At 33.9% G+C, this 15,932-nt stretch overlaps 1 protein-coding gene and 1 long non-coding RNA gene across 2 annotated transcripts; both read left to right on the plus strand.

The window, feature by feature from the left end:
• Window positions 1-1,182: 1,182 nt before the first annotated feature.
• Window positions 1,183-9,193, plus strand: LOC138306295 (BTB/POZ domain-containing protein 2-like). The gene is given in 5 exon segments (XM_069246715.1): window positions 1,183-1,384; window positions 4,635-4,896; window positions 5,719-5,893; window positions 5,896-6,102; window positions 9,006-9,193. Coding segments are annotated over 4 exon segments (816 nt in total). The 5' UTR covers window positions 1,183-1,384; window positions 4,635-4,639; the 3' UTR covers window positions 9,183-9,193.
• Window positions 9,194-14,151: 4,958 nt separating this feature from the next.
• On the plus strand, window positions 14,152-15,726 carry LOC138306188 (uncharacterized). The gene is made up of 3 exons (XR_011205799.1): window positions 14,152-14,574; window positions 14,735-15,114; window positions 15,465-15,726. It is a non-coding gene; the product is annotated as an uncharacterized lncRNA (long non-coding RNA).
• The last annotated feature ends 206 nt before the right edge of the window (window positions 15,727-15,932 follow it).

A 15,932-nucleotide genomic window follows, 5' to 3' on the forward strand; every position in this document is an offset into this window, starting at 1 on the left:
TCCAATTTTATTCTTACCTGAATCTAACAATTAAACATTTTGTCTTGAATCTTAACTTAAAAGCTGTTTTATGTGAGTAGTTGCTTCGGAATTTTCCGCCTGGCAACGGAGAATGACGACTTGAGATATATTTTGTAGCCGTAGGCACGTATTTTTGCAGGAAGTGAAAGTAGAAGTATCTTATGTTCAATGTTCTTTTTCTGGTTATAATCTCAATACAATAATTGAGCAAAGCTAATGATTCTAATAATTAATAATTCTATAAAATGATTTTCTAGCAGTACAATTAGTCTGCACACACAGTAAGCAATAAGAACAAAATACATGTTAACATCGATAAGACTGGGTCAGGGGAGATAACTCTTTCGCCGTTGGGAATCCTTTATTTACCTTGCATATTTCTATCAATTAAACAGTTTAAAAAACAAAAGAAAGAATAGATTTAACATGCTGCTCTCTCAGATAGGCTTTTGCCCTAAAAAATATATTATTAAAATCAATGAAGTAAATAATTAGTGATTAGTTCAGGAACAATTAAACACTAATATATTCCGTCTTTTGCATATAGACAATGTTAGTGCTCCCTTGCGAGTAGGTATCGATTGTTAAGTATAATATTTTGTGAGCGCAATTCACGTCGTTTTTTCTCCGAAAAGTATGACGGTTAGCGACCTCAAACACATGACGTCCACAATCTAAAACCTAATACCCCCAAGAACAGATAACTCTGCAATATGCAAATACAGAATATCACAGTCAGTGTTAATAAATTACAATCATTACAGAATACACAAACAATATTTGCACAAAGTTGTTTTGTCACTAAAATGGAGAATTACTAAAATATATTAAAAAATAACAGAATATAATGCTAATATGGCGTAACAAAGCATTGGGAGACTTACACATGCTATTTTAATTTTATCAAAATATTGTTGTTTACTCTAATGATAAAATTATCTCTATTTTCGTTTTGTAAATATTTGTTAAACCAGTAACCCCTTCGATGGACCCCTTTCTTTTTATCATGCGTAGTATATATAGAGATACAGGTAGGTGTATACTTTTGTATACCTAGCGGGGCCCACTAAAGGGATATCTATTAGAAAAAAAATAATCAAATAATTTTTAATCAAAACGGCCAGTTGGAAAAATCTTTTGTGGTTAAGGCAATATGTTCTACCCATTTTATAAACTAATGGTTTATTATCTAAACTTATATAAAGAAAGAAAGAAAACATGAGTATTACTTAAACTTCGTTATTTGTATATTTCGTTAACCCTAAGTGAACCCCATAATACAGAAACCGGGAAAACCCAGCGACGATTACTTTCGGTTTGGATTTTACAGCTTTTCACCACAAAAGAAGTTCACGAAAGATCTGTAAGTATAAAGTTTTTTAAGTATAAAACCTTTAATCGTAATATATGACAACCGTATCATCTTGTATGCATATGAGAATGTCCAATTTCAGGCATATGTAATAAATCTATCTGAACCTTTAAAACTGCTAAGGTGAGGGTCATCCGCGAGACTCCAGGGGTTCCGATCACTTAATTAAGATCTATAATGTGGAGATCGTAAGTGATCGGAACCCCTGGAGTATCGAGGATGGGTGGAGGTAAACAGTATAGTATGATATTCAGGTTGTATGCAAAATCTTTATCCAGGAAATACATAATATATGAGAGTATACATTGCTTTGTTGGAGAAATATTCCCTTCTTGGAGTAAAAACGGAGTAAGTAAATCGTGGTGAATAACAACTGATAACTAATTCAACCCTGTTGACGCCTTAGAACTCTCCTTATTAAAATGCTGGAACAGTTCATTATGAATTTTCAGAGATGAATGAGTTAATGTGAATTTCAGTACAACATGTTTAGCATAAATATACCACTTTGCTGTTCGGGTTTGACGTTGTTTAATCGATTAGTTTCCATACCTTTCTATGTTTATTTAGTATATACTCTGTTTTGTATACAATATGGGGTTGAGTGATATAGCAAGTTTCTCATACGCTATATTCGTTTCGCGTATGTGCTGCTAATTTTGATATATTATCCTAGATTTGACATTTTTAAATAATACAGCGATTATGATTGTGACTATATGTCCGTTTTGTTTTTAGTTTTTATTCAAACCCGCGTGTTAAAATTTGATCTGCAAAACACGTGTGTTAGTTCGGAAGACTAGCACACAGCTGAGTGAGGATTTTGGGAAAAAAAGTGGGGAGCTACTTTATGTTATATATGCCTTAGTTTTTCATACTGTCGAATCAAGAAGAACGTTTATGCTATTCGCCATCAAAAGTTACAAACATCTTGGATTTAAGGATGTTTCACCTCTGAGAAGTCAAAATTTTCTTGTATTAAACCTTTTTTTCTCATATAGATTTTTGGAAATAGAATTTCATACCATACAAGAAGACGGAAGAAAAAAACATATGTCAGTGTGCTTGTTTTTGAGCTATTGTCACTCAAAGATACCAAGTTGACAAAATCTTAGATTTTTTGGGATTTTTGCCGTTTTGACCATATACACAAGAGTTTAAAGCCATAAATTTCCTAATGAGATGTTTGATATGTTTGGAAGTTTGAAGAATTTATTATTCCCTGTAGTCTTCTTTAAAAATATACAAGTTTTGATTAACAAGACTCATAATTTTTCTCAGAATAACAACATATGCTACCCTACCCCTTAATTTTGAGCTCCAAAATACACCATTTTCAGCCATTTTTGCCAAATTTAACCCTTTATAGAAAACAGTTGTGGTATTAAAACTTTTGTTAATATTTTTGGCATATCAATAGGGAATGGGTTGTTCTTTCTAAATTAGGCAGAAAAATGGGGGGGTCAGTGTGCTTACTTTTTTGCCCCATTTGAATATGTGTTATTTTTCAGTATTTTAGAGTAAAAAATAAAAGTGCTCAAATTACCATTAAATGTAAAAATAAAGTGACAAAAGCGCAACACTTCACGCAATAATGCTCAATATTTTGATAACCACGAACCTAGTAAAGATAAACAGCTAAAATTAGCTCGATACAGCTAAAAAATCCTGGTGCAGTAAAAACAATTTCAGTAAAAATGGTTTTAAACATATGGCTCTACTCAAAGAGGAAAAAGACACAATTTCAAAATGGCCGCCAAATGGGCCATTTCTTAAAATCCCTGTATAAAAAAAATCTACTGAAAAATAGAAATGTAATGTTTTGACAAAAATTTGCATCTGGCAACTTACTACAGATATTGATAAAACATATTTGAAAATCTCAAAGAATAAACTTTTTTTATCTTTGTCGAAACGAGACTTCAACGGGACTGAAACCTCAGAAGAATACATCCTTAATTTTTTTTTTCTTTTTACAAAATTAAAATTAAATCTCAAAATGAATTTCAGAATCTATATAGTTACTACTGTTACCACCGTACACATATACATTTTTTGTATTAAGCATGCAGACAAGGATTTTCTGTCAATTTGGGCAGTTAATAATGTGGATACCTTAGATATCATTCGTTAACAAACATTACATTTTGCCTTAAGGTGTATCAAATCTATAAAAGTACCTATATCTTCTAACTAAAAATAACGTTTGTTCAAGATTGTGCTCTCTCTTGTTTATTACAAAAAAAATAAATATGATGTTTCGGATTGTTATCGTGGTAACTAAATCTGCGAAATTGGAATCCGGGATGTACTAAACTAATATATTTTAAATTCTACAACTTAATTTAAAAGTTCAGTTTAAAGATTCGATGGCCCAAACCATTTACATAGTCCTTAGTTGGTGCGTACCTAACGAGACTTGATAATATATAATGATTCGTGCCCCCAAACCATGCATAGTCCTTAGTATTTTTTGGTGCGTACCTACAACGAGACTTGATAATATATAATGATTCGTGCCCAAACCATGCATAGTCCCTAGCTGTGCGTCCCTAACGAGACTTGATAATATATAATATGATTCGTGCCCAAACCATGCATAGTCCTTAGTTGGTGCGTACCTAACGAGACTTGATAATATATATAATGATTCGTGCCCAAACCATGCATAGTCCCCTAGCTGTGCGTCCCTAACGAGACTTGATAAATATATATATGATTCGTGCCCAAACCATGCATAGTCCTTAGTTGGTGCCCTACGAGACTTGATAAATATATGATTCGTACCTAACGAGACTTGATACTATAATAATATATATTGATTCGTGCCCAAACCATGCATAGTCCTTAGTTGGGTGCGTACCTAACGAGACTTGATAATATATATTGATTCATGCCCAAACCATGCATAATCCCTGAATGGTGCGTACCTAACGAGACTTGATAATAGCGCATGACGGTAGCGTATGAATAGTTTGGGTCCATCGGGCCCTTTTGTATTAATATGTTTCAATATCTTCCAGCTGTCGATGTTTGCAGTGACCTGACTCATTCCCATTGTAGGCTGGGTTTTTTTGTAAGTTTAACATCCTATTAACAGCTAGAGTCAGTTTAAGGACGTGCCAGGTTTATTGGTGGAGGAATGCCGGAGTACAGGAAGAAAAACCACCGAGCAACGATCATTGTATGCAATATGTATTAAGGGTATACATACTATCATGTTTTTATTTGTTTTTCTTAGCATAAATGGCAACTTCATCACCTCCTTCTGACTGGCAAGTTGGGAAGACACTGTCAGAATGTTTTGATCACCTACTGTCTTCCGGTATATCAAGTGACGTCATTTTTATTGTCGGCGAGGAAAAGACCCGGATTTTCGCCCACAAGCTGGTACTTCTTAGCAGAAGTCCGGTATTCTATGCCATGTTTGAAGGTCCGATGACTGAGAAAGGGGAGATAACTATTACAGATATATCTCCAGAAATATTCAGAATATTTCTAAGGTAAAGCTTAATTCCAAATAATTACAATAAGTTGTTCTGTTCTATCAAGGCAAGCATGTCCCAATGTCAGAATCGATGCAAGTCAGAAATATGAATAGTTTGTGTCTAGTTTTTGTTGGTTTTATCAAGGGAAAGACAGTTAGCAGAAGGGTCAACAATCATTTTTGTCCATGTTAGTCCTGTTTGAATTCAGTTTTCTGTGTTTAATTTTGTTTTAAGTTCATTAATAATAGTCACTATCTCAAAAATAATATGATAATAATTAAAGATATGACGTAAAAAAATGGAATTACTGGGGTCCGTGTTTCATTAACACTTACTTTAACTTTAAGGAATGTCACCTTACAACTTTACAAATGTATACCATACAGACAGCTTTTACAGAAGTCCAAGGAAAAGTCTTTAAGCTCAAGAGACGTCCAGTTTATGCTTATCCTTTGTCCGAATTTTAAGTTATAGGTATATCCTCTAAAATTTTGAGGAATGTTCATGAAACTCGGGGAACTGGGCCATGTGGTTCGTACTTTGGAATCTGGATACTCTGTGGAAATTCAAGACTCCAAACTCTCGATATCGAGCGGCGCGACATTCAGCACAACTTGGGTCCCCACTCGTCCCCTAAATTAGAACTCGTTTTTTTATTATTTCGATGGTACAGTATATCATATATTATTTTGATAGCAACTTGGACAATTAAGAAGGTCTGGGGTTCATGTTAGCTTCTTTTGGTATGCATGCATAAACATGCTAACTATCACAAAGCATGGTTGAATAAAGATACGCTTTCAGCTTTAAGTTGATATCTTATGCTATGTGTTTCAGGTATCTGTACACAGACAACATCGAGTTGACGGACAAAACGTCGTCCCTGTCTTTATTTGTGGGTAGAAAGTACTGTGTTGATATCCTCATTTCTCTCTGTGAAAAAGCATTTCTGTCGAATAATATTACGACAGACAACGCATGCGCGCTGCTGGAATAAGCTCACGTGTTTTATGATGGAAAGTCCTGCAGGAAGACTGCTTAGAATTCTTTTGGAAAAATGGCTACTACGACATTTTGAAGTCCGTTAGCTTCACTGAACTTTCTCACCACTGTATGGCACGCATAACAGGGTCTGATGAGTTGATAACGTTAGACGAGGAAAACGTTTATGAAGCTGTGATGAAGTGGGCGGAAGCAGAATGTTCTCGACAGAAAATTGAGGTACATGTTTTCCTTCGTCAGATTATACACGTCTTGTTCCATAATTTGATTTTAAGTTTATGTATATCATGTTACATTTATCGAATTCCGTTAAGTATCAAATTACATATATAGAGTTACGTACATCGAGTTACGTATATCGTATCGATTTACGTATATCGAATTTCGAGTTATGTACATCGAGTTACGCATATCGTATCGATTTACGTATTTCAAGTTACTTATATCGAGTTTCGAGTTACATATATCAAGTTTTGAATATCGATTTACGTAAAGTATCGAGTTACGTTTATCGAGTTGCGTATATCAAGTTATGCGTATATCGAGTTACGTGCTTCGAGTTACGTAAAGTATTGAGTTACGTATATCAAGTTACGTTTATCAAGTTCCGGTTACGTATATCAAGTAACGTATATCTAGTTACGTTTATCGAGTTACGTACACCGAGTTACGTTTAGTATCGAATAACGTATATTGAGTTATGTTTATCGTATAAAGTTACGTATATCGAGTTATGGATATCGTGTCGGGTTCCGTATTTTGAGTTACGTAAAATATCGATTTACGTATATTAAGTTACATACATCGAGTTACGTACTTGAATATAGAGTTACGTATATCGAGTTACGTATATCAAGTTATATATAGAGTTACGTAAATCAAATAACATATATCGAGTTAGCGTATATCGAGTTTCGTAAATCAAGTTACTATATCAAGTTACGTATATCAAGTTACGTATATCGAGTTACGTATATCGAGTTACTTATATCAAGTAACGTACATCGAGTTACTTATATCGAGTTACGAATATCAAGTTAACTTATATCAAGTAACGTACATCGAGTTACTTATATCGAGTTACGCATATCATGGTACGTATATCAAGTTACGTAAATCGAGTTAGTAAGGTACATCGGGTTACGTATATCAAGAAACATATATTGAGTAACGTATATCAAGTTAGTTATACTTAAAAAAAAAGACTCCTTATATTCACGAGTGAAAGCTAGAATGTTTAATTTATTAATAACATTATAAACTGATTTAATTATACGTTGTGCTATCAGCGAACGGCGGCATTATAATACGATTTATTTTATTTAATATCGATTCATATTTCATATCGATTCTCATTTTTGTGAAACCGAAAAAAAATCCATACGACTCTCTAGGTCACATGATTCTGTCCTAATATTATGTTATAGATACTTTAAACCGACAAATGCATTCCACTTTTAATGAAGTCATTCACAATATGATTTGTTCTTGAAACAAATATCACTCACGTGATCATGATTTCTGTTTTTCCATATTTTATTGCTCGCTATTTCATAACAATACGGCTTTCATTTCTGTTTTTAGAAAGTTTTGAATGGCTAATTGTACTCGGAAGCCTTAAAATAGTTCTAAATAATTGTAAAGTGGAAATGAATTTGTCAAGCTGCAAAGTATACGCCCTGTTACTCGAGTTGCACATGTCATATTTATTCTTTGTTTCCACAATATTAAACTGTATATGAATATGGGTAAATTATGAGCTAGTGTAAAACCGTACAGTATCAGGAAAGTCTCAGTGCGCAGATGTCAAAATACTCTAGTTGAATCAATGCGTAGGTATTCCGTGTATAAGAAGTAATGTATGGTTACGGGCAAAGAAAAACATTACAATTCATTTGGGAGTCCTGTTTTAATCATTCCTCAATAGATTTTCGCTGGCGTTTATATGTAGTTTGTTGACGTCAAGTTATATTGTATGCTTATTTCACTGTCACGATATATCACTTAAATATTTGACATTTGAACATTGACATGTAACTTGATGATTTAGCTCCCCAAAAAGCATATCTCGGTCTATAAGACGAGCCGAATAATAATCCGCCGTAATCACCGCCCCTTGTTCACGTGACTTCGGGTTTGTCGGATTCCGAATCGTTATCACGTGACTGACGTTCGACACGACCTGCACGTGGTGAGCAGGTAACTTGCCGTAAGCGCATATGTGTTTGTTTAGTTTTTCGTTTGGCTAATTAGAGTCATTTTTATTAATGCGCTCGCGTTTTTATTGTCCACAGAATCTTCCATTTACTTAATTGACCGTAAAATATGGTATGGTGTATCAATATTCGTCAATGTCGCGAGAATCCTTTTCTTCGTAGATCCTGTCTGCTGTAAGTCGGGGGTGGGGACCACATAGTTTATGTTTATGAAAGAAAATTGTTTGACTATTTTCTATTCGGTTTCACAAAAACTCTCTGTGTTACTTCGAGATTGTTTATCGTGACGGTTGTTCGGGAGAGAGTTCGGAATGATTACGGCATCTTCGAATTTCCGAGCCATATTTTTCAGTTTATTACGTACGTTAAAAAAGATTATTTTTACTTTTATCATTTAAAAAGTACTTTCTTGTGCCTTTATTTAAAGTTGTTAATTTAGAAAGTTTTAAACTTAGGTCCAGACGGGGGGATAAATATGTGATGTAACACTTAATTCAGTTTTTCAATATGACAAAAAGGGCGATAGTTAGTAGACCATACAAACTTTAATAGTTCAATGTGTGCTCTCGCTACATCATGCTTAACGTGTATTGTGCGCAATTCTGTCGATGACGTCTCCGGAAGCCGCTATAGTAGTCCGTTTCCGGGTTTTCTGTTTAGAATTATAGTTATTTGTGTAGATCGCCCGGCACTTGCATGAGTTAGCTGTGTTTCGTGTTACGACTGACTCTAGATATTTCATTAATTTTTATGGGACTTTGTATCGTTATTCATGATCCTACAGAAGGTTGTACCTAAATCATCCATGCTATTTTCAGACCATAGATAAACACGATATACGCATGCCAAAACACATTATTGGATTGCTGTCATGGGCTGGATGTACGTCAATTTCATTTATTTCAGAAAACAGCGGAGAACTTCCGAGTCGTTCTTGGGGAATCTCTGTATAACGTTCGATTTTCTACATATGTAACGAGGATTTCTTCTTCGGTAGAGATATGTTCTGATAAGGTTATCACAGGAGATGACGCACTCGATATCATCAATCATAAGAAAAACAAAACGGCTGTTGACATCTGAAAAATTAGATAAGAAAAAGAAGATCAAAAAACGATGTTCCGAAGAGATATTATAGGAACGGGGACAGTATCCAAGGGATTGTGGACTTCACAGCTGTGAACGAGGCTATATCATTCAAGTTCATTCTGTAGATTTATAATCTGTTGGATTTGGATCGTTTTCACCCAGGTCGACGGGGTTGTAGTGTCGATTTTAAAATATAATGAAGATGGAGGTGGTGTGTTCTTGTTTGTAGGATACAAAAAACAATGAGGACGCCGCAGACCTGACACACTAAACATGGGGGGACGTTCTGTTTGATACCCAACGTTCAGGATTTCAGGCTTGGACAAACGTACAGACTGTTCTATAAACATTCATATAATCCCGATGTATCCACTATTTTGATAAATGGCTAGTACTAATGTCACTCATGGATTACGCAACCCATTTAAATTTAATCAATAGTTCTAGAATGTGTTCATAATAACACAAACAGGGGACAGATACCGTACTGTGATTCTATATCGATGTAGGGCTTCGTTCTCCTCTGGACTTTTACCCACCATGATTCGAGACGGCCCCGAATGACGACGTGTCTGGTACTGGTGACAACTAAGTAAAGATAGATTTAAATTCTAAATGTCCATTAAAGTTATATGTGCCGTAACTGCGCGAGAAGTTTGACATGATACTTTTTTCTTCAGCGATCTATTGAAAAACCATGAGGTATGAGGAAGAAAGCTGTGAAATGTTTGATGCCTTATAATCATTATTACAACACAGAATCTCGATGAACTGCACAAAATTGATTTATGCCTTATGTATGTTCAGATGGAAAGATTTCTGCAGAAATCACTTTGTAATTTACTACTATTGCTGTAAAAATGTGAAATGGAGTAGCTAGACCACAGCTTGACTTGATGATCGTATCGTTATCATTTCAATGCACTGTATATGTAAATATAATGATTTTTGGCAGTACTAACAATAACCATTTTCATTTCTTATTTGTGCTTGTAAAATTCAAAACCTATGCATTTTAAGTATTGTAATTTTCCAAATGTTTACATAAAGTGGTGATACTGAAAGTTCTTCTTAATTTGTGAGCATGAAAAATACGTCAACAAATAACTTTAAAAAAGATAATTTATACGAGATGCGAGAATGAACGCCAAATACAATGCGGTTATACATGTTGCGACAATCATTGTGTACCTGTAAAATTGATGTTGATAATGATATAATACTTTTTGCAGATATATGTGATAATTTAGAATGAGTGAGAATAATACAATTTGTCTAATATAAAACACATATGAGTATAAGAACCATTGTTTACACTGCACGGGTGTGTGTAGATATTATAAATGTGAGAATGCATATTAGATTTTTCGATGGTATTCCGTCTTTGCATATTACAGAGTTAGCTCCCTTGCGGGTAGGTATCGATTGTTACGTCATTAGTTTGTGAGCGCATTTCACGTCGTTTTCTCCGAAACGTATGACGTTACGCTCCCAAACACATGACGGTCACAATCAATACCTTCTCGCAAGTGCAAGATAACTCCTGTATATATGAATACTCTTAATATAGTACAAAGTTTTTTTTGTTTTGGGTTCTAGTGTATTGTGATTAGAAATAATAAGAATATATACTGTCAATTATACGATATAGGTACGTAAAGGTGGCGTGTGTATTTTTCTATGTATAGTTGCCATTGCTATTGTCTGTTACCGTATTGTATAGATTTGCAACCATGATGAACCAAAGTAATATGAACTGAACTGTTACTTTATTTATTAAAGCTTAAGATGAAAGTAATCAATTTTGGTTTTTGTATCCTCCATTAGTAACTTTGACAGTATTCGCAAGATAATTCAGAATCGGCGAAAGGAGAAAATAATCACGTTTAACATGCCTATATGCGTATTTATGAGCAAACTGGTTTTGTTGTTTTCTTATCTCAACGTAGTGACGGAGAAATGTACCAAAAGTGTATATGATAGACTGACCAGCATTCACGCACTGTCAAGTTCCATTTTCAATTTAAGTACAAAAATATTAAAATGTAAACTTGCCGACAGCCTGACAGTTGAAAGTTGGTCGAATATATGCATATTTCTCTGGGAATACATAAAGGATACTAATTATTCTGAATTTTTCGCAACATATGTTTTTCCTGTCTTAATCTCATCATAATCTGTTTGTTTTTCATGTACATGTATTTGGATTTTTTAGATTGATTAGAATTACAAAATAATGGATAGATATTGGGTCGACTTTGAGTATTATTGTGTTTCTCATTAATGTACTCACATGTATCTAGATGTCGATGTACATTGTTATACCGTATATTGGGATGTTTGGGCGTCGTGAAAATTTGGCGTTTTATATCAAATAGGGTGGCTTAATTTTGGTTTGTTTAAAGTTGGCGTTTTTCCCATTGGCGCATAACTTACTTGTTTCGCACAGTGAAACCATGAAAAACTGGTGTGATTTTATTTAAAGCCATATCAATATTTAGACAAACATAAATAAATAATTAAGTAATCAAATGTTGGTGTGTGTTAATTTTTGGCGCTTTGGTGCCAAACACCAAGTAAGCCTAAAAATATGACCACATCCAAAATATCCAAATTTACGTTATAATGTTCAAATCGCTGCATCCTAATGGCTTCACATTGTTTACTGGTTATACGATGTATCTTCACTCGCTTTCATGACAACGATTATTTGTATTTTCCCTCTATATTATTAATGTTTTAATGCTTTAGTTGATGATATATCCAATAAGATGTCATCAATAAATACAAGAAAATTAACAAGTTAAGCAGTATGCATTTTTATCAGTCGTTACATTTGTCGTCGTGGTTTTACCAGTGTAGAATCGACCAATATGTCTTTTTTTAGAGAAATATAAAACCGATAAAGTTTTATGACAGAATTATCTGTCCTTGTGGATAGGTATTGATTGTGATTGCTACGTCATGTTTTCATGAGTGGAACGTTTGTATCTTTTTGCACAAAAAATCGACGATATCACACAAAGTTATGACGTCACAATTGATGCCTACCTGAAAGAAAGATGACTGTAATATGAAAAGACGGATTTTCCCTGACTACTAATGTTTGATATTGGATATTTTCGCGGTTTTTTTATATGAGCGATTTCTAATTGCCGACCAAATACGCAAATATAAATCACATAAATAAATTTAGGTGGTTTGCAATATAATGATTCTCAGGGTCAAAACATAGAAGACTATATCAGGACAGGTAATCTCTCAAACTCGTTGACAATGTATTGAATTTTTAACACATGTTTTGTCTGTTTTCTGTATCTGGCAATACTGTCTGTAGAGAGACAATCACGATGGAACCGATGGAACCATGTGCCTTCATCACTATGACTCTGAAATGTGCACACAGCATCACTGCATGTCACAGAACCAAGGAAAGACTTGTGATCCAAACTAAGATCAAAACAAACATGTTCTGTAGAGAGACAATGGAACCACTAGACCACAATGAATGTCACATCCCACCCAGATTATGCCTTCTTCTTCATCTTTGGTATGTCCTCGGACCTGGCATAATTGGCATGTGTACGTTTCATCGTCAAGTTCATGGTCTTTCTGTGAATACAATATTTGTTGTTGTTTTTATTTTAGTACATTGTTAACAGGGATTGTACATGGTCGTTTGCATCATAGTGCTTAACAAATTGGTTCCATATGAGTGTTTAGTTTATTGTTTATATTTTTGCTTTGAAAGGCTATGGAGACAACATAAGCAGTGAGGCATTGCTTATATTCAACTTATTTAGTTGTTAAAGATGCACCACCGCCGACAGAGCATAAACGATATTCATTTGAACTATAATTGTTGTGTAATCATATACATGTATATATGTCGGATTAACATAAAAATAATTTAAAATAATCAATTTTGCTTCTAGTACATGCACAATCAGAACTTCATTCCATATAGGACATAGTGCCACAGATTTTTTTTAGGGATGCAATTAATTCTTTTTAATGTTTTCATCTTGAAGTAGAATTATAAGCTCAGACTTTTTTAATTCGTAATTGTGTAAAGTGTAACTAAAGAAAAAATACCTAAATATCTGCTCCTGTTTTTGGTAGAGAAACAATACCATTTGTCAGCGGTGGAGCATCTTTAATATAACGATTATAAAAAAAGATGTATACCTTCTTGTCTACTTTGGTTCTTTTTCTTTTCTTGGGAGGGTTCATTTTTGGCAGTTCATCATCTTCACATGTGTTGGCTTCATTATTCGCCTATTATGTTTGATAAATTGACTAACATTAAACATGTTGCTCTGTTGAATGTTTCAATATTTTTTTTCTTTATTTACATTGTGTGTTCTATCTATGGCAAATAATGGTTATTTTTTCTGACTTAATCCAATTTACTTTAATTGATTCATTTATCAATAAAAATAACTATAGACTTTACATTAAATATTCTGTTTAATTACACACATACCACTGTAATATTTGTTTGAATGCTTTGGTTTTATTTAACTTACGTGTTTATTTTTGGTTGTTTAGTATTCTTTTTTTTGGTTTTGATGTTTTGGCCATTTCTTTTTCTTTAATTTGTGAATAGATCTCACTTCCTTTTTCTTTAATGATGGCATTAAATGACTTAACCATTTCTTTAAACTCAAAATATAATATAGATAATATTCCCTCTTTGTATATTACAGAGTTAGCTCCCTTTCGGGTAGGTATCCATTGTGACATCATTATTTTGTGAGCACAATTGAAGACGTTTTCTCCGAAAAAAATATTACATTACGCTCGTAAACACATGACGTCACAATCAATACCTACCCACAAGGGCATATAACTCTGTTTCATTTATCAGATAAAGAAGGTAATATTAAGAGGAATGTGACATTAACAATTGAAATATATATATATGAAGGTTGTTTTGAATAAGAAAAAAAAATGATTAAATTTGCTGTTAACTTCATGTATCATTTTTCTAGAATTACACTTGGAGACATTGTAAACTACCTGTTAAAACTCTTGATTTTGTTATAATCCTTGTGTTTTTTAATTTATTTACAGGACCAATGATGGGAAAAATATGTCTGCCAATTCCTTTGGGATACGTCCCTTTGTTACCAGAGGATGGCCATGAACGAATTGCCCACATGAATCGCACAATAGAGACAAATTCAGATTGTCTCCCCCTGGCCCAGGCCTTTGATAAGCATAATCACTATCAGAAGAGTCAATCTGGATTTGTCGATCGCATTGGCATCAAGTGGGACAATTGCACATTTTACTGAATGCAGTCTTGATCCTGTTAGGGGTAAATGTTTGGTCAATGGCACTGCGGAGAACCTGAGCAAATATGTTAATGAAAGAAACAAAGGTAAGTTTCTTATATAATTTATGTATAACATTTTGTAAATGTTTCTATACTAGTAATATTTTTTTTAAAGTTTGTAGGGTTGTAACTTGTGGCTTTCTTTTACTGTAAATGTATTTTTTATATTTCTATCATTAAAAAATTTTTTTAACTATTTTTTAAGCTCACTGGCCCTTTCCGATAATCAAGTTTGGATTTGCGTAACCCAACGTTGTGGACAAATCTGAGACACTCTTTTTTAGTGGTGGAAATGATGCAACATTAAGGGGCTGCAACCGATGTGTTGTGTGTGGGGGCAAAGACAGGAGCTCAACCCTGTTTGCTCTGGCCTTTTCTATTGCTTCTAGGGAAAGATTGGATTCATGGTTGTCCATGATAAGGGATAGGCCTCTGCTTGGCAACATGTGGCAAAAAATATGGTCCAGCCATTTTGTAAATAGCTCGCCATCCATGTAGCCATTAGGCGATGTTCCGAAAAGCCATTTCCTCGGTATACCTGTAATTGCAAATTAATGAAGTAATTTGCATTTTCAACTCAAAACAGTAAGTATCAGTAACAAAATGTTGTATGTTACACTGTACTATTCAGCTACTTTTAACATAATTGGTGAGTAAATTTATGACTCAAAGATTTGATCTATTCAAATTTCTTGGTGAATATTTATTGTGTGTAATGATTATGAGAAGCTATTCAGTACAAATTGCAGTAAGAATAGGATCAAAATGCGGGTGGCAAATTCATAAAGCAATTTTACTTTGACAGGATAATTTATATTAAACAATACTATGTTTTATCTTGTTTCTCAACGCATTTTCATATGAAGAATTCATGAAATTGTATACATGTAGATATACTGTTTTTCATTTTTTTTAATTACTTACCATATCTGGAGGATCCGCCAGGAAATTATTTTTCAAAAATGGCCATGGACGGAAGCACCTTCCAATCACCAGACACACATACAACAGCTGTTGAAACCTGTCTTGTATAGGCTCCTCCATTGGTGACACATACTTTATCTTGGACAACAACACCTTTACCAAAACCAGTCTCGTCCATATTATAAATTAGGTTTGGTTTGTCCTCAAGTCCTGAATTGTATTTAAGGATTAAAGTCTCTTTCTGGTGGTTCTATCGAAGGATAAAGTTGAGTAGGGTATCGATATTTGGAATGGACCGCGAAGCGGTCCATGAAACAAATATCGATACCCTACTCAACTTTATCCTTCGATAGAACCACCAGAAAGAGACTTTAATCCTTATATTTACAGTCTTAACTATTATTTTCATAGCTCAAAATTTACCCTTAATAGTGTTTATGGCATTTATAAGACTAAAATTGAATTATATCGTTTGGTTC

This window comes from Argopecten irradians, chromosome 13 (genome assembly GCF_041381155.1).
Source record: "Argopecten irradians isolate NY chromosome 13, Ai_NY, whole genome shotgun sequence".
Taxonomy (NCBI): Eukaryota; Metazoa; Mollusca; class Bivalvia; order Pectinida; family Pectinidae; genus Argopecten; species Argopecten irradians.